General features: G+C 50.8%; 1 protein-coding gene across 3 annotated transcripts in view; it reads right to left on the reverse strand.

Moving 5' to 3' along the window:
- Ryr1 (ryanodine receptor 1) overlaps positions 1-23,656 on the reverse strand; it is a 126,507-nt gene that overhangs the window by 66,653 nt on the left and 36,198 nt on the right. For all 3 annotated transcript variants that reach the window (XM_057761336.1, XM_057761335.1, XM_057761334.1), the window contains 21 exons: positions 20,834-20,966; positions 19,427-19,587; positions 18,772-18,937; positions 16,079-16,165; positions 15,743-15,969; positions 14,088-14,700; positions 11,735-11,998; positions 11,221-11,421; positions 10,783-10,894; positions 7,442-7,588; positions 6,127-6,400; positions 5,341-5,455; positions 5,122-5,254; positions 4,524-4,618; positions 3,450-3,585; positions 3,060-3,246; positions 2,868-2,976; positions 1,560-1,680; positions 1,296-1,465; positions 230-450; positions 46-136 (listed from right to left, as the gene is read on the reverse strand). In XM_057761336.1, the coding sequence (XP_057617319.1) occupies positions 46-136; positions 230-450; positions 1,296-1,465; positions 1,560-1,680; positions 2,868-2,976; positions 3,060-3,246; positions 3,450-3,585; positions 4,524-4,618; positions 5,122-5,254; positions 5,341-5,455; positions 6,127-6,400; positions 7,442-7,588; positions 10,783-10,894; positions 11,221-11,421; positions 11,735-11,998; positions 14,088-14,700; positions 15,743-15,969; positions 16,079-16,165; positions 18,772-18,937; positions 19,427-19,587; positions 20,834-20,966 (3,763 nt within the window). The remainder of the gene's footprint in view (positions 1-45; positions 137-229; positions 451-1,295; positions 1,466-1,559; positions 1,681-2,867; positions 2,977-3,059; positions 3,247-3,449; positions 3,586-4,523; positions 4,619-5,121; positions 5,255-5,340; positions 5,456-6,126; positions 6,401-7,441; positions 7,589-10,782; positions 10,895-11,220; positions 11,422-11,734; positions 11,999-14,087; positions 14,701-15,742; positions 15,970-16,078; positions 16,166-18,771; positions 18,938-19,426; positions 19,588-20,833; positions 20,967-23,656) is intronic.

Here is a 23,656-nt window from a genome sequence, read left to right on the forward strand (position 1 = left end):
GTGCGGGTGAGGAAAGGACAGGCTCCCGCTGCGGACCGCCCTCACCTTGAGTGGCATCTTGGCGAACTCGTTGAGGATGGGTACGTCGAACACCAGGCGTCGAAGCAGGTGCTGCAGCATGGACGGGCGGATGTACCTGAGGAGGACACGCCCAGAGGGGGCAGAGAGCTCATACGAGGCTCCGGCTCACGGCCCTGCCCACGCCGCACCCACCCGGACCCCGCCTCACCTGCAGAGTGCCATGAGGCAGTCCTCGATGACATCACGTTGTGCCTTGGTGAGCGAGCGGCCCCGCGACAGGCGGTACACTGTGTGCAGCATGGAGTCTACCATGATGGCGCGGTGCTCAGTGCCCGCAAAGAGGGGCGCGCACTTGGTGATGAGCGGCAGCACGGCCAGGCACAGGTAGCGGTTCAGCGCCAGCGCCATCTCCGTGGTGCTGAAAGTAGCCTGGGATACAGGGTGAGGTCATCAAGCCCGCGGCACACCCCTGGTGTTGCCTTGGTACCCAAATTTCTAATCAGTCATTCTCCTAACTCACTCACACTCCTCCAGATCTCTACCCACCCTTATTACCTGGGCAGTAATAAATCTCAGTCTCTCTCTCTCTCTTCTCTCTCTCTCTCTCTCTCTCTCTCTCTCTCTCTCTCACACACACACACACACACACACACACCAGGAACTGATTACCGAAACTCATGACTCTGATTTAGCTGTTCTGTAATGTCGACCTACAGGATTTCATGTAGCCCAGGCTAGCCTGGAACTGCTGGTCATCCTGGCTCTACTTCCCAAGCGCTGGGATTACAGGCTGGGATTGCCCAGCCTTTTGTTGTTGCTTTGGCTTTTTGTTGTTGTTGTTGTTTTGAGATGGGGTCTCATTACGTAGTCCTGGCTGGCCTACAACTAGCTACATCTAGAACTTGCTACGTAGACCAGGTTGACCTGCCCCTACCCCCTGAGTGCTGGGATTAAAGGCGTGCATCACCACGCCCAACTCCACTTTGTTTTTTTAAGGCAGAATTTGACTGTAGCCCAGGGAACTCACTGTCCTCTGGCCTCCATGTCTCTGTGGTACTAGATTAAAGGTGTATGTCACTACACCCAGTCAATGCTTCCTCGTAACTGGAGGCATTGGGGATTCCTACCCACTCTGCAGCAAAACTGTTTCCCATGGGTTTTGTTTTCTATCACAAAGGTGCAGGTGACATCGGGAAATGCAGGCCATTCCAGTTCCATTGATGCTGTCCCTCAACCCGTCCTGTGTGGGTGACTAGCTAGGTGGGGCTGCTCACCGTGTCCAGTGAGGCAGCTGCCCTCATGTCAGGAAGGAACCCCACATCCAGCACATGGAGCAAGAAGTCCTGGTTCTCGATGCCATACACTCGGTCCAGGAAAAGCACCATGGATGCCTTGTGGTCAGGCACGAAGGAAGCAGACATCTTTGGCTGTACCAGTGCCCCATCTAAGGACAAGGACGGTGGGGTGTTGTTAGCATGTGTTTCTCTCCCCTTGCTCCCTCCCAGCATCACTCCCTTGACATCTCCTGCCCCATCTACCTTTGCCCAGGGTGGGGATCTGCAGTGGGAGGCTGATGATGCCCACAAGGTCGTCCAAGGGCACAAGGGACCGAAGGATGGCTCGGATCCTCAGGGCCTCACCCTTTCCGGCTTGGATCAGCTGGAGATGGTGGACAGAATAGGCAAAACGTCAGACAGCTCTGCCCCACTTGGGAACTGTTCTGTTCCAACCATTCCTGACACGCTGACGGTAAAGCAAGCCTCCTTTTGTGTGTATGTGTTGGATGCATATGTACATGTGGAGGCACATGTGTGTACACATGCATGTGCATGTGTATGCAAGTATGTGGGCTTGCTCCTATACCTCCGAGTGAAGATCAAAGTTGATGCCAGGTGTCTTTCTTTCCCTATTGCTCTTCCCTTGATTTTGAGACTGGGTCTCACTGAACCGGAAGCTCATTGTCCCAGTTAACCTAGCTGTCCAGTGAGCCCTGGTGATGCCATTTTTCTGGCCATTGTTTCTTTTTTAGAGGGAAGTGTTTTGTTTTAAGACAGGATCTCTCTGTTATATAGCCCTGGCTGTCCTGGAACTTGCTATGTAGGTCAGGCTGGGCTGTAACTCAGAGATCCACCTGCCTCTACCTCTTGAGTGTTAGGACTAAAGGCATGCTCCCCCATCCCTGGCTGTTTATTTTGGCTTATTAGGGGGCGCATATGCTATGGTGTGCATGTGGGGGTCAGAACACAAGGAATGGGAGTTGGTTTTCTCCTTCTACCACACGAGTCCTGGCGACTGAAATCAGGTCATCGGGCTTAGCGGCAGGCACCTTTACACACTGAGGTAGTGGCCCCTTGTTTGGATTTTGAAGCAAGGCCTCACGTGTCCAAGTGGCTGTGTAGCCAAAGATGACCCTGAACTTCTGACCTTCTGGATTTTACCTTCCCAGTCCTGAATGACTGGCCTGGTCCACCGCACACAGCGGTGTTGAGACAGGGTCTTGTTATGTCATGCAGGGTGGCCTCAAGCTCCCAGTACTCATGCCTTTACAGTGCTGTGACCATAGGGGGTGTGACAGGTACCAGCGTGGCCCCATTCCCAGCTCAAGTCTCATTGATGACCATCTGTATGCACCTCGCCACCTCTCCCCCAGTCCTCTGAGTCTCCGCTCCATTTCCTCCACTGGGCTCCATGGGATCGGGGCCTGAGGATTTCCTGGTCATGAGTGTGATCTGGGACCACACCCACAGTGAGCTCTATGAATGTGGCCTGAGGCCTGAAGGCTGAGGTTGAAGGCTGGCCACTCACACCCGAGCCTTTTCCAGCCCACCTGACCTCCCAGGGCTCACATGCATCTCAGGTGCACAGCGTCCCAGCAGGTCGATCAAGGCGGCATAAAAGGACATAATGGCATGTCCCAGGTGCACCCGGTTTTCTTCTGGAGGCTCCTCACCAAAGCTGTAGGGGAGAAGGTGGTGGTGGGAGGGGTCCAGGGACATCGTAGTGGTGGTCACCATACTGCGAAGGAGACAGGGACTCACTGCTCACGTCGCCGGTCCCTGCGGACACCTGGTCCATCCCGCGCAGGGTCCTCGGAGATGCGTATGGCCTCCTCTATGGCAGCCAGCAGCCCTGAGCCACCCTCGCCCCTCAGGGCAGGTCCGAAGCACTCGGGTTTTCGGATCAACAACCGCACCACAACATTAGCGTTCTCTTCCACACTCTCGCCTGGCGCCCAGAAAGGTCAAGAGAGCTCTTGAGGGGACCCCCATGGAACCTCAGAACCCAGCACACCCAAGGGTAATGTCAGGTCCCCGTTGACCCTCAGACACACTTAACGGGGTCCCGTCGTGGAGACCTTAAGCTCAGGGTATGAATGTCATTAGAGTGAGGCTTTAGTCAGTGACCCCACACCTCCCACCTCGCCTCACCATTGACAAAGACGGCAAAGCGCAGGAAGTCCAGGTAGCGTTCACCCCCACAGGGATTCCATCCGATGTCAGGATATCCTTTGGCCAGGAGCATGGAGCAGCTTTGTAAGCCACAGCCTGCCAGGTATGACACAACCTGCAATGCAGAGGGAGCTCAGCCCAAGACTACTCTCCTCCCTACGATTCAGGCTTACTATCCCGGAGCTCCTCAACCCCACACACCTCCAGGTCCTCAGCAAGCAAACCCTAGGCTTACCTGCCTCGGCTCCATCCGTGCTATCCCCTTCCTGAGCATCCTTCACCCCCCAGCCCTCCCCATAAACATGAGTCAGGTTATTCTTCCATGCCCATCACCTGGGATAAGATGCAGCATCCTTGCTACAGCCTCCAGGACCCCATGTGACCTCCATGACATTACCATTCACCCCTCCACCTCCACTGCCTTTATCCCAGCCAGGGCTGCTCCAGGGACCCTGCATTGCCCCTGCCCCTGAGGTCTATCTGGCTGCCTAGATCATTCTGAGCTTTATTCAAATTTCACTTTCTCTAACCATCTCCCCAGCCCCTTTCCCTAAAACAAGGTCTCTCTGTGAAGCCCTGCCAGCCTGGAACTCACTCTGTGGACTAGGCTGGACTCAGACTCACAGAGGTCTACCTGCCTCTGCCTCTGAATGCTGGGATTCAATCTGACTTATAAATGCTTTTAAGGATGAACTCATTAGTGCTCCACAAAATCATGATTACGTAATCACCGAGCAGACTGAATGACAGAGGTCAGACAACGTGGTCTCTTTTCCGGGTCAATCAATTAGGGAGTGGAACAGATGACTTTAGTTGCTGAACCCAAAGCCCCCTGGAGCCCCACTTGGCCTTGACAAGCACCAAGGCCACCCAGCAGGGACACGTAGCCTATAGACCTGCTCCCAGCCCCTTTCGTCAGCCGCAGCTGGTGGCTCCTTCCATGTTAGTTCCCTCTGATTGGGCCCTGGGACGTCTAACGTCAGTTTGAACGGGGTGATCAGAGACAGCACGTGCCCACACAGACAGGCATGGCTAGGCTTCCTCCCACCACACCTTTTCCAGGTCTTGCTCTTGCAATGCCAAGGCCAGCTCGTTGTTGTCAATTACAGAAGCAGCTGCCACATCCAGGGGCGTGGAGCCCTGCATGCCTGTGGGGACCAGGAGTGATCAGAGTGGATTTTTCAAAGATTTATGCGCATCCCGTGTGTGATGTGTGTGTGTGTGTACAGGTAGACACAGAGGCCAGAAAGGGGCACCAGATCCTTTGGGGCTGGAGTTACAGGTGGTTGTGAGTCACATAATATGGTGCTGCTATCTGAACTCTGGTCCTCCTGATAGAGCGATAAGTGCTTTTAACCCCTCCCCAGTCTTGATGGCACCACCTCCTCTGGGAAGCCCTTCTTCACCACCCCTTTCCACAATGGGCTAAGCTGGTCTGTGCTTTTCCCTCTGGGCTGATGGAGTCTGAGACTGAGCTTTATTCCCTGGCTGTTGTGTGACCTGTGGGTCAGTCAGTCATTGTCTGTGTCAGCATCCTAATTGCTTTTTGGGGTGGAGGAGAGTAGGGGGTGAAATAGAGTCTCATGTAGCCCAGGCTGGCCTCAAACTTGTTATGTAGCTGAGAATAACTCTATGCCTCTGGGTTTCTCACCCAGGCCAATGCCACTGTTCTCCAGCAGGTAGCTCAGGTGGTCAAACATGGAGCGCTGGTTCTGCCGGCTGATCCGGCAGAAGTAGCAGAGGAACCGGCAGCAGCTTGTCACCATCTTGGGGAAGCGGATCTCCTGCAGGGGTAGGAGGGAGGGCCAGAGGTGAGTACCCACACTCTGTGTCCCCTCCCTGAGCTCTTGTCCCCATCCAGGCTCCTCACCTTCGACTCTCCACCCCCAAGGACGTTCACCATGACCTCCATGACAGTTTCGTGCATACCCAGCGCTCTCATCAGGTTTGGGTGCTGGTAGAAGACTTTATTATTCATGATGTTCCTGTGAACAGACAGAGTGGGTGGGGTTAGCACAGCCTGAGGGGTGAGGGGAGCACATCCAGGGAGAGCCACGGTCACCATGGTGATAACAGTCTGCGCTCTCTATGTGCCTTTTGCAGATCCAAATTCATCCATCCTTTTTGGTTTGTTTTGTTTTAGTTAGGTTTTGAGACAATGTCTCACTCTGGTACCTCAGGCTGGCCTAAACTATGTAGCCCAGGATGGCCTAGAGTTCACAGTCATCCTCCTGGATCCTGCCTCCCAAATGTGAGGTGACAGGTATGAGTCACCCCCTAGCTCTTCACCATCCTCATGGTCACTCTGGGAGACCATCTCACCAGCCTCATTATTAATATTTATTATTATTATTGCAAAACAGGGTCTTACTATATATCCCAGGCTTGTGTAGCCCAAGATTGCTTGGAACTCAAGATCCTTCTGCCTCAGCTTCCTGAATGCCACCCCAAACTTGCTACCTTGTTGTCACTATAAGCACAAGTCCCTGAAGTCCCATGGTCACTCTATTCAGGGTATTGCCGTTCCTTTTGTTACAGGAGAAGACTCTAAGCTCAGAACAGTAAAGGTGCCAAGAGTCCCACAGTGACCAGGAGCTGTTAGGACACCGTGGGAAGGACGGCAAAGCACCCGCCAGCCGGCAGGGGGCGCACTCACCCGATGCTCTGGATCATGAGGTTTTCCTCCTGGGGACCCATCTGCACAATGAGCAGCGAGCGGATCTGGCCCAGGCACTCCAGCAGGCTCATGGTGTCCTCCATCGAGGACGGCGAGATCGTGTAGGCCCTGGGCAAGGCGCGCAGCAGCTCACCGAGCCCATCGTATTGTCGGTGCAGGAGACTGAACATGGCACGAACCAGCTCAGGGCTCTGAATGAAGTCCTCCTGGGCCCAGCGCACCACCGTGTGGGACACCAGCTCCTGCAAAGACTCTGAGAAAAGGTTGGGGCACTAGGCTGTGGCTTTGAACCAGAAGAGAGGGAAGCCTTTCTCCGTCACTAACAGCCTTGTCTTCCCCTTGCCACGAGCACGTGGATCCAGATAAATTTTCTATTGTCCCAAGAATCAATCTCTTTCTTCCTCTCTTCCTCCCTCCCTCCCACCTCTCTCCCACCCTCCCATATTCTTTCTTCCTTTCTCTCTCTCTCTCTCTCTCTCTCTCTCTCTCTCCCTCCCTCCCTCCCTCCCTCCCTCCCTCCCTCCCTCCCTCCCACCTTCCTCTGGACTCTGCAGTCACCTGTACTCATGCACACAAACACACACACACACACACAATAAATAAACAATAAAAATGGGCAGGCTGTTGTGGCTCACATCTCTAATCCCAGCACTCAAGCAGGCAGAGGCAGGAGGATTTCCATGAGTTTGAGCCCAGCCTAGTTTACAGAGTAAGATCCAAGTCGACATGACACCTTCTCTCTCTCTCTCTCTCTCTCTCTCTCTCTCTCTCTCTCTCTCAAAAAAACAAAAACAAAAACAAAAAAAGTCAGCTCAGACTTCTACCAGTGTCAGAGAGTCTGTCTAGAGTGTGGCTAATAAACAGTTTGCACTGAGACACTGACACGGACCATGTGTTTCTAATTCCTTGGCATGGAAATCATTTCACTATGAGAGAAAATGGAAACGAGGACCACAAGGAAACAGGAGCCATCGTGGTGCTGGAGCTGCCCCATCCCAGGATAGATGCACCACTACTCTGGTAGGTGACACCAACACAGAGCCAGCCGCGGCCTGGACACTTGGGCCACATCTCCAGTACCCCCTTCTTCCCCAACTCTTGCTCTCTTGTTTCCCTCCTTCCCTTCCTCTTCTCTCATCTCTGTCTCTCTCTCCTCTCTCTCCTCTCTGTCTCTCTCTGTGTGTGTGTGTCTCTCTCTCACACACACACACACACACACGTGCTTCATAGACAGTCTTCCCGAGCCTTGGGTTGCCCGCCCCACCCTGTCCCTGCCCTTGTCCCCAGTCCTCACGAGGCTTGTGCTCCTCAGCTGCTGGCTCCTCCTCGGGTTTCTCCTCTTTCTTCTTCACCAGCCGCACTTTCTCCAACAGGCTCATGAGGCGGCTACCTAGCGTGGTCTCTTCCTCCATCTCCTCCTCATCTCCCTCAAGCTGGATTCCTGGAGGCCAGAAGGTATGGGATGTCCCTCGAGTGCTTGCTTAGCATCCTTCGGGCCATTTGTTCACTCCTTCCCCTCTCTCACTCAGGCATACGCTCTGAGTTCTTCATCGTCCTTCTCCGTGTCCATGCGTTTGCCCACTCAGTCAGTCTAGGAGGAACTTGCTGTTTGTTTGTTGGGCTTGTTTGCTTTTTCTGAGGCAGTCTCACACACTCTAGGCTGACCTAGAATCCCTGTTCTTTCTGCTTCCCTCTCCCCGGTGCTGGGATGACAGATGAGTGCTGACTGGCCTGGCTCTGTTTATTTTCATTAACTTGGAAAGTAATTGCTAGATTTTTGAGACAGAATCGTGCAGACCAGACTGGCCCTGAACTCCTTATTGAACCCAGGCTAGCCTCAAACTTGTAAATGATCCTCCTGAGCACCACTGTGTGCCACCATTCCCAGAAATATCTGCCCTTTAATCAAGTCACCCAAATATGTTCAAAGGACAAAAGAGAAACAAAAGAATGAAGAAAATGTCAAGAGAATTTAAAGAAAGCATGCTGTCATGGAACACCCATCAGAGAATTTATTACCACTATTATTATTACAATTATTATTAATAATTAGTGTTTGTGTGTGTGTTGAGACAGGGTCTCATTATTCTAGAACTCACTCTGTAGACAAGGCTTGTCTCAAGTTAGCAGAGGTTGACCTGACTTTGTCTCCTAAGTGCTAGGATTATAGGCATGTGCCACACATTGGGCTGAGTAGAAACGATTAATAAAGACATAGATATTATAAAAAGAACCCCACAGATAAGTACAGAGCTGGGTTTGTGGTATACGCCAGTCATCCTAGCACCCAGGAAGTGGAAGAAAGAGGAAGCAGGAAGATCAAGACTTTAAGGTCATTTTTGGCTACACGTCCATTTCAAGGTCAGGCTGTCCTACATGAGAACTTAACTTAAAATAAAAATTAGTAACCACACATTTTCCAATAAAGTATATTTTAATTTAGAAAGGACTTTTTTCTTTTTTGAGACAGGGTTTCTCTGTGTAACAGCCCTGGCTGTCCTGGAACTAGCTCTGTAGTCCAGACTGGCCTCAAATTCACGGAGATCCGCCTGCCTCTGCCTCCCGAGTGCTGGGATTAAAGGCCTGCACCACCGCCACCTGGGTAAAAAGGAATTTTTAAAAATCCCTTGGAGAGGTGTGGATTTGAGTGGTAAGAGAAATTGTGACCTTGAAAGGGGGGTTCAGAGGTCAAGGGAGTGGCTCAGTGGGTAAAAACTCTCACTTCATAAGCCGATGAGCTGGGTTCAGTCCCCGCAATCCTTATGAAGTTGGATGTCAGGGTGCACATCTATCATGGCAGCACCCCTGTGTGGAGAGGCAAGGTGGGAACAGGAGAACCAGCCAGACACTTCCACATGCAGCACGGAGCAGAAACACAAGAGAACTTGCCTTGGAAATAAGGCAGGAGCCGGGTGGTGGTGGCGCACACCTTTAATCCCAGCACTCGGGAGGCAGAGGCAGGTGGATCTCTGTGAGTTTGAGGCCAGCCTGGTCTGCAAAGTGAGTTCCAGGACAGGCTCCAAAGCTACAGAGAAACCCTGTCTCGGAGAAAAAAAAAAACAAGGTAGGAACCAACTCCTGCAAGTTGTCCTCTACTTCTGCCCAGATGACACGTGCATCTGCAGCCACACACCCATATGTGCACAGGTATGCATACACACATGTAAATATATTTAGATGGGTTGTCGAGATTTACTAATCTAAAAGACAAAATGAAAGAAGCAAGAGACCCTGAGAGACTGTGGGACACCGTGAAATAGCGTACATTCATAATGAGATTCCCAGATAGAGAGGAGAGAGAAAGAGGCCAAAACAGACTGAAGAAATAATTGCTCAAGACTTTCCAACCTTGATTTTAAAAAAATACTGATTTACATTTTCAAGAAAACGAAATTCCAAATAAGAGCAACTCAACTCCATATCTAGACACTACAACAACTCAAACCATTGCAAAGCAAAGACAGACTCTTGAAAGGCAGGCAGAGAAATAGTGACTCATCATGAACAAGGGAACCGCCATAAGACTGTCAATGATTTCCCATCAGAAACGAGAGAAGACAGTCAGCAGCCAGCTCTCCTGCAATGAATCAGCTGACTATACAGACGGCTTCAGCCTCCCAGTTATTTTCATCCATTTTCTTAAAAATTCTTATTTTGGGGGGCTGGAGAGATGGCTCAGTGGTTAAGAGCATTGCCTGCTCTTCCAAAGGTCCTGAGTTCAATTCCCAGCAACCACATGGTGGCTCACAACCATCTGTAATGAAGTCTGGTGCCCTCTTCTGGCCTGCAGGCAAACATGTACACAGAATACTGTATACATAATAAATAAATAAATAAATAAATAAATAAATAAATATTTTTAAAAATTCTTATTTTTCTAAATTCTGTGTGTGGGTCTCTTCTTTGACAATGTGGGTCCTGGGGACTGAACTGAGGTTGTCAAGCTTAGGAGCAAGTATTTTTACCTGCTGGGACATCTTGATGGCCATTCGTCCATCCTTCTGTCCATCATCACTTGCTTACAGCCAGCTACTCATATGCTCATCCTCCCAAACACTCATTAGTCATATCCTCCCCTTGATTATCTGTCCGCTCAACCATATATGCATTCAGTCATTCACTCACTCATCATCTTATAGCGCCAATACATGTTTCTCTTGTTTTTGTTTTTCACCAAGACAGGGTCTCACTGTAGCTCTGGCTATCCTAAAACTCACTACATAGACCAGGCTGGCCTTGAACTCTGAGATCCATTGCTTCTGCCTCCCAAGTGCTGGGATTAAAGGTAGGTGCAGCTACTCCTAACTTAAAGATTTATTTATTTTTATTTTACATGTATGAATACTTTGCCTGAATGTAAGTCTGCACACCGTGTGTGTGCCTGGTGCCTGAAATGGTTAGAAGTCATTGAATACTCTGACTCTGGATTTACAGATGGTTTTGAGTTGTGTGTGTGTGTGTGATGTGTGTGCCGGGAATCGAACCCAGGTCCTCTAGAACAACCGGTGCACTTAACCATGGAGCCATCTCTCCAGCCCCTACGTAGCTGTTTAAGATCAGTAAATCTTACTGAAACTTCAGGAGAGATTGCAAAAGAAAGTTTGGGGGCAGAGCTCTCTGAACTTCTCGGCTTACCACAGTGTGCCAGCAGGTCTTGGTGAAAGTTAATCAGATTCTGTCGGATTTCTTCAGGGAGAGGACAATCTTCCTCATCCGCACCATTTTTGAATTGCAATAGCATGTTGATCTAGAGAAAGATTAAACGCTAGAATAAAGGCCTTCGACCTCAGAGCAGGGTCAAGGGTCATAGATCCAACTGTACATCTCTCTGTAAGGTTATGAGCCCCAATGTGAGCTAGTGAAGAATATCTGAGAGACCAGAGGCAGATGTTAGGGGCAAGGGGCACGATCAGTCTCAGGTGACCCAGTGGCTAGCTCAGGAGAGCCAGAGGTCAGTACGAAAGTTCAAGGGTCAAGCACCAGTTTGGAAGGTGATCACCAATCAGCTGGGACTGGGGGAATTTGAGGTTGGGGTTTAGACAGTAAGGCCAGCGGGGTTAGGGGTCAGAGGACCTGCTCCTGGGGCGGAGAGCGGAACTCTCGGGTGCGTCTTGCGGTCTCAGCAGCACTCATGGTGAAGGCTTTCATGAGGAGGCCATAGCGACCCCGCTGGTTGCCCTGAAGCCTGTCCACATAGCACTCTGCAAAGGCTGCCAAGGACTCCACACGGTGCTGCAGCTCTTGATCACAGAAATACTCCAGGAGGTGACACATCTGCGGGTGGGGGGCAACCGTGCAGCAGGAGGCATGGTGGTGAGACCATCAAGACTGCTGAAGCTTTCAGTGTTTTCTCCTCCCTCTCCAGGGCCCTGCCCAGGTTCAAACACCATCCATCACCCGCTGGGGTCCTTAAGTTTCCTCTCACGCGGGAATCAGAGAGACAATCCAAGGCAGAACCACCCCACTGACTTCTGCACTTCCATAGCTCCCCACTGCCACTGGGCACAGTCCAGACCCAGGCTCCACCAGACTGAGCATCTTTGAGCCCAGATGGATGGAGGCTGAAAGATGGGAAAACCCAGCCCACCTGTAACTTCACAGACTCCGGCAGCTTCATCTGGAGCAGCCCCTCCTCCAGCTCTTCTTTCTCTTCTTCTGCTGCCTCCTCCCCTTCCTTCTCCTCGTCTTCCTTCTCATGTGCCTCTTCCTCCTCATCCTCCTCCTTCTCCTCCTCCTCATCTTCCTCTTCCTCCTCCTCTTCCTCCTCCTCCTCTTCCTCTTCAGTGAATACTTCAGGCTCAATCATCTTCAGGATCTGCTTCACATCCTCGTCACTAAAGACACCCATCACCTGCAGGGCAAGGTCTGAGTCCTTTCCGGGGCCTGAGGGACCTCCTGGTCTTACCCTAGCCCTACTTTCCAGACCTCCTTCTCTCCCACACACCAGGACCGTGCCTGCATTGCTTGCTATGGCTCCTTCTGCAGGCAGAATGCCATCCCCACCTTGCTGTCGCTTTCATTAAGGTCCCCCAGTGTGGTGGGATTAGAGTTAGACATGATCAAGATATACAGTGTGTGTGTGTGTGTGTGTGTGTGTGTAGTTGTTAAGGAAAAAACTTTTTAGCCCTCCCCAAGTTCACATCTATGCCTCACCCACACGGCCCAGACCACATCATCAGACATCAGCACCACTCCCTTCATGGGTAGGTGTCCTTTCTCTTAAGCCTGGACACAGGTGACTCTGAGACAAGACACGCTCTACACGCGATGAAGGTCTACACAGGTCGCAGCACACACCGGCGCTCACCTGACCCAGTGAAGATGCGAATAGACTGAAGAATGGAAGGGAAGTTAGGAAGCAACAAAAGAGAGATGAAGGGAGACAGAGGAACCAATGGTAAGAGGCTAGAAGACTAACTGGCTGGCTAGATGCCTCGATAGGTCGAGTTACAGAGATTGGAAGGGGAGCTGAGTGGAGGACAGAGGAAGGAATTGGTGGGAGAGATGGCAGACACATGAAATGAACACATGCTGTCTAGGCAGCTGGACTGTGTGGCCATTTGACTGAGATTGTCCCCCATAGCTTATGTATTTGCATGCTCGGTCTCCAGTTGACAAACTGTTTGGGAAGGACTAGGAGGTGTGGCCTTGCTGAAGGTGGTGTGGCCTTGCAGGAGTCAGTGTGCTTCTGGGGGTGGGCTTTGAGGTGTCAAAGACCACACCAGACCCAGTGCCTCTTCGCCTGCTGCCTGTGGATCAGGATGTTCCTGCTCCAGCACCATGCCTGTCTGCCTCCAGCCATGATGATAACAGGCTAACCCTCTGAAAGTGTAAGCAAGCCTCTGATTAAAACGCTTTCTTTTCTAAGGGTTGCCTTGGTCATGGTGTCTCTTCATAGCAATAGAACAAAAACTAAGACAGACATGAGCAAAGAAATGCGTGTAGACAGAGAACAAACTGACATGGGAGTGGAGGATGGGATGGATGGACAGACTGACCTATGGATGAATATGTATGTGGTTGAATGGTAATATGAGTATATGAACAACGGAATACATAAAATAAAGGGTGGCCAGAAGGACGGGCAGTGGACACATGGTGGAGATAACTGGATGGATGTACACACAATGGACGGGCAGTGGACACATGGTGGAGATAATTGGATGGATGTACACACAATGAATGGGCACATGCATGTATGAAAAGGTAAGTGGAAAGCAGAGAAAAGGATGGATTTGTGACTGGGTATACAAATGGATGCAAGGTAAAAGGAAGGTGACTATTGCCTATATGGAAGGAATATATATCTATAAAGAAATTGCGGGGGCTGGGGAGATGGCTCAGTGGTTAAGATCACTGCCTGCTCTTCCAAAGGTCCTGAGTTCAATTCCCAGCAACCACATGGTGGCTCACAACCATCTGTAATGAGGTCTGGTGCCCTCTTCTGGACTTCAGGCATACACACAGAAAGAATATTGTATACATAATAAATTTTTTTTTTTAAAAAGAAATTTCTACGTGAATAGAGCAACATGGGCTCATGTGTGGATGAACGCTAAGATAGGTGACTGATAGGTTGAAAAGTGATGGATGCATGGATGGATGGATATGTTGGTGGACAGAAAAATAGAACTGGAGGTACTTGTGGGTAGGAAGATAAGGGTGTATATAAGTGAGAGAATGGAAAATTGATGAATGAATGAATGAATGAATGAATGAATGAATGAATGACTGGATGGGGAAATGGGGGAAAGGAGATACCGAGAAGCATAAACAGAAGTTAGGTGACTGGATCAAAGGAAAGATGGGCGGTAGATGGGTAGGTGAAGGGGAACTGAAAGGCAGTAGAATATACAAACAGGTGGGAGACTGATACACAAACGGGTGCACAACTTCGAATGTGGAGGAATGCGGGGAGAGAAACCGGAAGGAGCCATTACCAGGAGGGTAGACACAAGCTTGAGCACCGGCACAAACTGGAACTCCACAGAGCCGCCGACGGGATCACGAGCATGCTGTCCTCCATCTCGCACGGCTTCACCCAACATTCTCAGTGCCTTGTCTCGCAGAGCCTCCAGAGGAATGGCGGGGCTGAGGCGGGCCGGAGCTTCTGTGGTCCCAGAAGCTGGCAAGGCGGCCACAAAACACGGGGGCGAGAAATGGTGCGGGGGTCTCAGCGAGGTCGTGACGCCCACGCCAGGCAGGCCATGGCGGCGAGGCCCGTCTTCTGCACTTCGTCCGGGTGGGAAGAGCGTGATGGCTCGGGTCTCCGGCGTGAGGGGCACGATGTACTCGGAGAGCATGGAGCGACGACTGCGGCAGGCGCTTTCGAGGTGGATGCTGATGAGGAGGTCGTAGTAGCCTGCCCGCAGAGGACCTGGCAAGTGCGCGTCTTCCAGAGCGTGCAGCAGCTGGGCCTGGTCCACGTGGCTGCACAGAGCGTGGGCCACCCGGTTGTTACCTAGGGCGCACACTGAGCGGTAGAGAGCGAGCGTGTGCGAATGGAAGCGCTGGAGGTCCAGGCGCTCCGACAGCTCCAGGATGTCCATGCACCTGCAGCAGAGATACGGTGCACAGTCAGCGGCAGCGGACGGGTCAGAAATGGGAGAACACAGAGAGGCTCGGGTGAATTGTTGGCTGTAGCAGGAACCTCAGTGTCCTGCAGGGTCAGGCTCCAAGGGGGCTCTGGCTCTGGATCCAGGAATCTTTCCGTGGTCCTGCTCGACCCTAAGGGGCTTGTGTTCTCCGTATCCGACACCTGGGATTTCTAGAACAGTCTAAGACTCTGGAGTTTCTGGGACAGCAGAAAACATCTGGTAACCCCTAGATGTAGCTGACATGACCCAGAGCTCTTTCTGGAAGATTCCTGCACCCTGGTTATATCTGAGTGGGTCAGTGCGAGTAACTTAATGTGCCGGGTGGGGTGGGGGCACCTGTAATCCTAGCACTTGGGAGGTGGAGGAGGATGGTGTTCATGGCCATCCCCAGCTATACAGCCAGTTCAAGGTCAGTCTGGCTACATAAGACCAGGACCTTAGAGATTATTCCATCTCAAGATAATAACTTTTAAAATATCTTAAGAGCTATAGCCCGTTGGTAGAACACTTGCCTAGCCTCGGAGAGGCCTTAGGTTCAAACCTTCAGCATTGAATACCTATACATTTTCTGACATCTATGTAAACACAGGTCTCGGCATGTCAGGGACCCCTAGAGTGGGTTCCAGATCTCCATGAGACATGCCTGAAGTCTCCCGGAATGTGCCCAGAGGCCCTGGAATACAGATAGAGCTTTCTGAGAAAAGTCTGGGCTGGGGAGTTTGATCACAGTCTGGACTCTTTGAGATGGGTTAACAATCCTGCTGTGTTTCTGGGGTCTCTGGGGTACAACTGTACTCCCCTGAGATGAATATGAGGTCCACTGGGGTGGGTCTAAGGGTCTAAGGATGCCCTAAGTCAGATTTAGAGCTCCTTGAGAGACCATCTGAGGAGGACAGTGCCAAGTCAGGGACCCCTTACCAGTACCTGGAATGTCCTAGGATCGAGTGGAGCCCTGGGGTTGTGGTTGGGGAAGGCGCTGAGCCCAGCAGGGCCCTGACCTGTTCTCCTCTGGGATGTGCAGCGCCATCATCATCAGAGGCTCCTGGCACTGCACAGCCCAGCCAAGCCGCTCCCCAGCACGCCGAGTGTCCACATGTAGGAAGTGGTTGGGCATCCGGCTCCAGGAGACTGGCATCAGCATCTGGACCTCCAGCCTTGGCGGGCACTGAGGGGCTGGGTTCTTGCGCTCACTCTGGAACATGGCAGCTGACAGTGGCATGATGTTCTGTGGGTTGGGAAGAAGGCGTGGGCTGGGATCCACAGTCCTCCCGGCCCTCCATGGAAACCCTCGGCACACCCCCAGTCTTGGCCTGCACCCATCCCTGTCTCCTTGCCTTCTGCTTCCCCAACTCAAACTGGACAACATTCTGGTGGGTGGGCAGGACAAAGACAGCAGGAAACAGTTTTGTGTTGGGTTCCACCTGGTGAGGGAGAAGAGGGCAAGAAGTGAGATGCAGCGCTGCAAAGGCAGCATGGATTCTGACCCAATTTTGCAGATCCATACTGGAGATCCACAGTGGCTGCAGGTGACCCTGGGGCAGTCAGGCCAAGCTTTTCCAGCTCCTGTGGAACAACCTGTCAGCTGCATCACTCTGCACACCGCAGCTGCATCACTGTGCACACTGCAGCTGTATCACTGTGCACACCGTGTCTGCATCACTGTGTACACCTCGGCTGCATCACTGTGCACACCTCAGCTGCATCACTATGCACACCTCGGCCGCATCACTGTGCACACCACCGCTGATCCAGGAATGCCTTTCATTACTCCTTCTTTTTTTTTTTTTTTTTTTTTGGTTTTTCGAGACAGGGTTTCTCTGTGGTTTTGGAGCCTGTCCTGGAACTAGCTCTTGTAGACCAGGGTGGTCTCGAACTCCCAGAGATCCGCCTGCCTCTGCCTCCCGAGTGCTGGGATTAAAGGCGTGCGCCACCACCGCCCGGCCATTACTCCTTCTTCAGAAGCTCCTGACTGGCTTCCTCCAGCCCTCCTCAGCCTTCCTCTCCCCAGACAACACTGGTGAGGAGAAGCCCTGCCAGATCCAAGCTGGAACCTGACAGCGTCCATAGACCTACCCCCTCCCACCCCTTCATAGGACATACAAAGGGCAAGGAAGGTGTTAGGTGATAGCCGAGGCTGTAGGCAGCTCGGCCAGAGCTCTCCAGAGGTTAATGTGCACAGAAATCCCCTGGAATCTCAATAAAACAAAGATTCACAGTCAGCAGGGGTGAGAAGGAGCCTGAGACTCTGCGGATCTAATGAGAGTCCAGATGGTGCTGACCCAGGGACCACACTGTAAGGAGCCAAGTGTTGGAGCACAGCCTGCTTCCCAGTCAGGTGCATAAGGACAGAGGGCCTGGGAGGGAGGGTGGAGAGAGGGAGGAGAGGGTGGAAGGAGGGAGAACACAAGTGGTGTGCAGTGGCACACACCTGTAATCTCAGCACTTGGAGGTAGGGGCAGAAGGATCAGGAGTTCAAGGCCAGCGTTGGCTACTTAGGCTAGCCTAGGGTACATGAGATCTTATCTTAAAAAAAAAGGGAGGGAGGGAGGGAAGGAGGGAGGGAGGGAGGGAAGGAGGGAGGGAGGGAGGGAGGGAGGGAGGGAGGGAGGGAGGGAGGGAGGGAGGAAGGAAGGAAGGAAGGAAGGAAGGAAGGAAGGAAGGAAGGAAGGAAGGAAGGAAGGAGAGAGGGCACTGTGTGAGGAGATGTAAAGAATTGTAAAGAATGTAGGAAATCATTAAAGGATACAGCTTCACTTAGATTATGATTCGAACAAAGAAACAGCAAGGAAAGATTTGCGAGACAATCAGAGGAATCTGAACATGAACTAGATATTTGACAACAGGCAGGAACAGTTAGGGACTTTTTTTCTCTTTTCAGTGATAGCGGTATTGTGGTTCTGCCTTTTAAAAATAATCTTTATCTTTTAAAGAGATGAAACTATATGATGTCGGCAATTTCTTTCAGAATCCTTCAGTGGGAGTGGAAGGGAAGTAGGCGGAAAAATGAAATGAGATTGGCTCTGAGTGGGTGGCAGTTGAAGCCGGTAATGGGGGCCTGGTGGCTCATTATGTTATTCTGCTTTTGTATATTTCTGAAACTCTCCATTTAAAAGATGGCTTTGCAAACTGAGCATGGTGGCTCAGGCCTGTAATCCCAGCCAGCACTTGGGAGGTAAAGGCAGGAGATTCAAGAGTGTAGGCCATCCTTGGCTACATGATGAGTTTAAGGTCAGCCTGAGCTACATAAAATCTTGTCTCATAGAACAATAAAATAGGGACTGGAGAGATGGCTCCATGGCTAAGAGCACTGACTGCTCTTCAAGAGGACCCAGGTTCAGTTCCCAGCACCCACATGGTAGGTCCAGTTTCAGAGGATCTGATGCCCTCCTCTGACCTCCATGATCACCGGGCACACACATGGTACATTTACATGCATGCAAGAAAAACACCAATACACACAAACACATCTAATAAGTAAATACATCTTCCAATAATAAACTACATTTGGGGGCACCTCTAAAAATTAAAAATAATAATAAATAAATTTTGAGAAGACTACCTTAGATGAGCTAAAGGACAGGTAGGTTAGCCATACATGTGGAGAGAATTGATAAGGTTTGGTGGTACAATTATCAACAGGGACTTTCTGCACAACTCCTTCGAGGTCTCTGTGTACCCAAAATACATGTAAACGCTTAAATGACAATAATAAAGTGCTGAAAAGGAAAACCCACTTAAAGATGTTAGGGCATCCTAGGGTGTTTGCTAATTGGTGAGCAAACACATGGTGACTGGTGCCATCCAGTCCTCGAGGGACTGAAGAACCCTCTCTTCTATGCCAAGGCTGTGCCGTCTCCTTCAATCTGGGCCTACATTTAATGGAAGTTCAATTAGACAGTCTCCCGGTGACTCCCAGGGGGAGACGAGCTTGGGCCTGTTTTATGTCTCCAGGGTAGAGTAGAAAGGGTCCTCCTGCCAGGCTAGGAAATGCAGATGCTAGTGCTAAACTGCGAGGGGCTGGACTCACCTGGAAAAAGGTGTTGCTCTCTTTGCCATTGGCTGTAAAGGTCATCAAGCCCGTGGCCAAATCCACCAGGCAGCCAATGACAAGGTCCGTGTGGCTGATCCGGCCTTGCTGCCCGGAACTCACAAAATCCCCGCCCCACACCATGTAACAGTTGCTGCACTTGAGGCTGAAAAAGACAGGTGTGGTTACGGCACACATCCTCATCCTGGGAACGCTGAACACCATCCTCCCCACACGCCCAGGACACCACGATCTCAAAGCCCCACTCCCAAACACCCACTACCTGCAGACTGAGCACAGAGACCCCACACCCCAGGTCCCAAGGCCCCAGTGAGAATCCGTAGGTTAACATGGGCATCTTGGAAAGGGGTTAGAAGAACAGAGGAGGAGAGAAAGAGGATCAGATGTGGGAGCCAGAAGAGACGGAGGGAAAAATAAAAGGTGATAAAATATTTGAAAAGGAAGCACAAAAGAAAACAGAACAGACAATTAGAGAGCTATGAAAATAAACAGAGAAGAAAAGCTTCTTAGTGGGTGCCGTGACTCCTCTTGTTCCAGAAGGTTCTCAGGCAGTCCCAAAACTGGTGGCTGGAGCCCCCACCCTACCCATGCCAACCCCCCACCTGCACCCAGTCCCCCCACTGTGCCCCAGCACCTGCTATGGACGTTGCCTTGCTCGTCCCCCATGGTCACCGTCACTGCCCGGACTTTGCTGAGGTCAAAGCTCATGTCGTGTTGATGGTAGTCAGGAGTGACCCAGCCCACCCACACACAGCTGGGCTCCTGGCCTGCGAAGACCCTCACAGAGTAGTAGTACTGGGGACACAAAGAGAGGACCAGAGGTCAGTCAGAAAGGTGGCCCTTCGTGGGACTCTAAACCCATCTAGTGGATTCTGGGAGTTTAACATGAAGTTACTAAATGAGAGAAGCCTCGAGACTGTGTTGGCATCGCTATTCAAATTCTTCTAGATTGGGGGATGGATTCCTTGGGAATATTTGGTGGCACCCCTACAACTGGGTCCCTCTTCAGACTACAGCAAAACAATAAATAATAGCTCACAATATTAGTTTACTGCTCTAAGGCTCTTTACATGATCTGACCACAGTCTCTGCCCGGCCACCCCACTGTGGGGCAGCAGGTGGCAGGGGTGTGCACCATTTTTACCCTTTTATTTCCTGATGAAGAATCACAATCCTTCCACTAGAGGGCACTGAGCAGTGAAATGACTCAGTCAAGTGGCACCTAGGTGGCCTATGATCCTAAGGTCCTAAATGCTAAGAAACGCCTCTCTCTCTCTCTCTCTCTCTCTCTCTCTCTCTCTCTCTCTCTCTCTCTCTCTCTCCCTCTCCCTCTCCCTCTCCCTCTCCCTCTCCCTCTCCCTCTCCCTCTCCCTCTCCCTCTCTCTCTCTTCTCTCCCCCTTCCCTTTCCTCCCTTCCCTTCCTCTCTTGGACTAAGGGTAGAATCTAGGGCCTCAGGAATAGGCAACTGCTCTATTGCTGAGCTATACTCCCCAGCCCTCTTTTTACATTTTGGGATTGTGCACTGTGTTGCACAAGCTGGTCCTGAAACTCCTCTGTAGCCCAGGCAGGCCTTCAACTTCTGATCCTCCTGCCTCAGTCTCCCAAGTAGCTGGACTGACATGCCTATGCCAGCAAGCCCAGAGTAAATAAGACTTCTGTCTTAACAAGTATCTAAGGACTCAAGTCATATTGGGATAACTATGGATGTTTACTCCTAGGAATATATTAGAGTGATTTTTGAACCTTAAGCATTGCATTTATATTATAGTTGACCCCAAATGTTGATCTATATTGGCTTATCCTCTGGACTTTGGGGTCCCTAAGAATTATATTAGTTTGCCTTATAGCTTCATTGAACCCCCTGCCATCTTCAAGCCACTAACTACACAGAGGATTCCAAGGACAGCATCAGTGTGGTATCCGCCCTCTCTACAGTGCATTGGGGCATCTCAAACAGAAGGATGACAGCCCTGAGTTGGGACTTTTGGAGTTTCCTATTACACCAAGGGGACCCCAGTGCTGAGGGTTCTAGGTTCACACCGTGGTGGTATTGAGGATGATCTCAGGATCATCGCGGTTGTCTGCTGGTACCACATCTCGAGGAAGTCGGGGAAGAGCAGGGGTGGCAGGCGGCTGGGTCATCATGGCCACCTTCTTGGCCTTGAATAAGAACCTGGAAGTCAAAGGAGAGCCTGCTGTGAGAAGCTGCTCCTAAGCCCAGCCCTGGCATCCACCACAGACATCATGTCGCCCACATCTGTCCTGGTTAGACCCTCCTTCTAACACTAATAGTCTGCCTCTTGAGGGCAGGGATTCCCGGCTGGCCCAACCCAGGCTATTCCAGAGGTGCTGTGTGCTGTACTTGTGGATACTGGGCACACGCACTTATAGAGGGCTACCGAGAGCTAAGTGTGACACAGGCACTAGGGAGCACTATGGATGTACTGAGAAGCTAAGTGTGGCGGCCCACACAGGCACTAGGGAGCACTATGTGTGCACTGAGAGTTAAGTGTGACGGCACACACACAGGCACTACGGAGCACTATGTGTGTACTGAGAAGCTAAGTGTGGTGGCACACACACAGGCACTAGGGAGCACTATGGGTGTATTAACAGCTAAGTGTGGCGGCACACACAGGCACTAGGGAGCACGTGAGACAAGAAACTGGGAGTTCAAGGCCATCCTCACTAGACAACAAATTCAAGGCCAGACTGGGCTATGCAAGACCCTGTCTCAAAAACAAAACTATAATGTAGGGTCCGGGTCTGCCCTTGTTCCTGGGGTGCATTTGCGGGGACAGTTTCTGGTCAGCTAACTAAGCATCCTGTTTGTTTCTGTGCTCTCTCTGCCCCGCCTGGTGGTTAGCTGTAGGGCATTGACTCCATTGTTAATATGGTAATTTCCCACCTGCCTGGGCAGGGGTCCTTGTGCAGCAGCTAGATACTTAAGGACTTCCCCAAGTCTGAATAAACGGCATTCGGCTTATCTCCTTTCGAATGACCCTGGTCTCTTTGTGTGTTCTTTCAATCTCCAGGCCCTTGCCCGACTCGCGTACGGTACAGTGGCGCGCGAACTGTACCGAGGGTGTAACACAGAATCGGGTGTTACACTATAAAAACAAAGCAAAATAAAGAGGGTAACCAGAAATATGGGGGTCCTCTTTCACAGTGGGTTCCTTAAATCAACATTTGCCATTTGTGTTTATCTATCTGTCTATCTGTCTGTCTGCTGTCTGACTGTCTCGATCTGTCTGTCTCTATCTATCTATCTATCTATCTATCTATCTATCTATCTATCTATCCGTCTATCCATCCATCTGTGTGTGTGCGTGCATGTGTATTCATTCATGTGGGTGCACATGTGTGTGCATGCATGTGGAGGCCAGAGGACAACCTTGGGTGTCCTCAGGAAGTGACACCCACTTTGTTTTGCAAGACAGTGTGTCTTTTTCTCTCTCTCTTTCTTTCTTTTACTTTGGTTTTTCAAGACAGGGTTGCTTTGTGTAGCCTCGGCTGTCCAAGACGGTGTCTTTTGTTGGCATGGAAAGTCCCTGAGTATGCTAGGCTGGCTAGCCATAGAGTCATAGGAGCCTACCTGTCTACACTTCCCCAGTCCTGGAACTGCAAGCTCCTGCAGCCACTACTGGCATTTTATTGAGGTTTCTGGGGATCGAACTGAAGCCTGTGCTTCAAGGCAAGCACTTTTCTGACTGAGCCAGCTGCCCCAGACCAGCCTGGTTTTCTTTTTTTTTAAAAAAAAAAATATTTATTTATTTATTATGTATACAATATTCTGTCTGTGTGTATGCCTGAAGGCCAGAAGAGGGCGCCAGACCTCTTTACAGATGGTTGTGAGCCACCATATGGTTGCTGGGAATTGAACTCAGGACCTTTGGAAGAGCAGGCAATGCTCTTAACCACTGAGCCATTCCTCCAGCCCCAGCCTGGTTTTCTGTTTCTTTTGTTTTAATTAATGTTGTTTGTTTGTTTTGAGGTAGGGTCTCACTATAGAGCCCTGGCTGGTCTAGATTCACTATGTGGCTCAGGCTAACAGTTCCGCTTCTGTTGCCTAAGTGCTGGGATTAGTGCAACACACTTGGCCTGTTTTTTTTTTTTTAATGGTTTTGTTGTTTTTTGGTTTGGTTTTTGGTTTTTAGAGACAAGAGTTTCCCTGAGTAGCCCTGGCTGTCCTGGAACTCACTCTGTAGACTGAGCTGGCTTCAAACTCACAGAGATCTGCCTGCCTCTGCCTCCCGAGTGCTGGGATGCCACCACCTAGCTCACAGTTTGCCTGTTCTTGAGGTAGGTTCTTTCTGCATATCCCAGGCTGGCTTTTGAGCTTATGATTCTCTTGCCTTCACCTCCCAAGTGCTGGAATTATAGGTGAAGCCACCTTGCCTTGTTAGCAAGTCTTCATCATGTCTGCTGTCTACACACTACAAGCTATGTGGGCTCTTCCAGCAACAGCCGCCTCCGACTGTGCTAGATACCACAGCTCTCTACCACCCCAAACAACATCCGAGAGACAGAGTTCTATTGAACTGGAAGTCACTATCAAAACAGGGGAAGTAGATTTTCTTTCAATCCAGTACCTTCTAAAGGCCTTCTTTGAAGTTACTTCAGTTTTGGCTGTTTGTTGGGGTTTTTTTCAAGACAGGGTCTCACTTATGTAACCCTGGCTAGCCCAGAACTCACTACATAGACCAGGCTGTCCTTGAACTCATAGAGATCCACCTCCCTCCACCTCTGGAGTGCTAGCATTAAAGGCGTGTACCACACCATCTAGCTAACGTTAGTTTTGGGGGTCATTGGAGACACAGAATGGATCCCAACTTAGAAGGCCACTCTGTGTCTATTGTAAGT

This window comes from Chionomys nivalis, chromosome 2 (genome assembly GCF_950005125.1).
Source record: "Chionomys nivalis chromosome 2, mChiNiv1.1, whole genome shotgun sequence".
In the NCBI taxonomy this organism is placed as follows: domain Eukaryota; kingdom Metazoa; phylum Chordata; class Mammalia; order Rodentia; family Cricetidae; genus Chionomys; species Chionomys nivalis.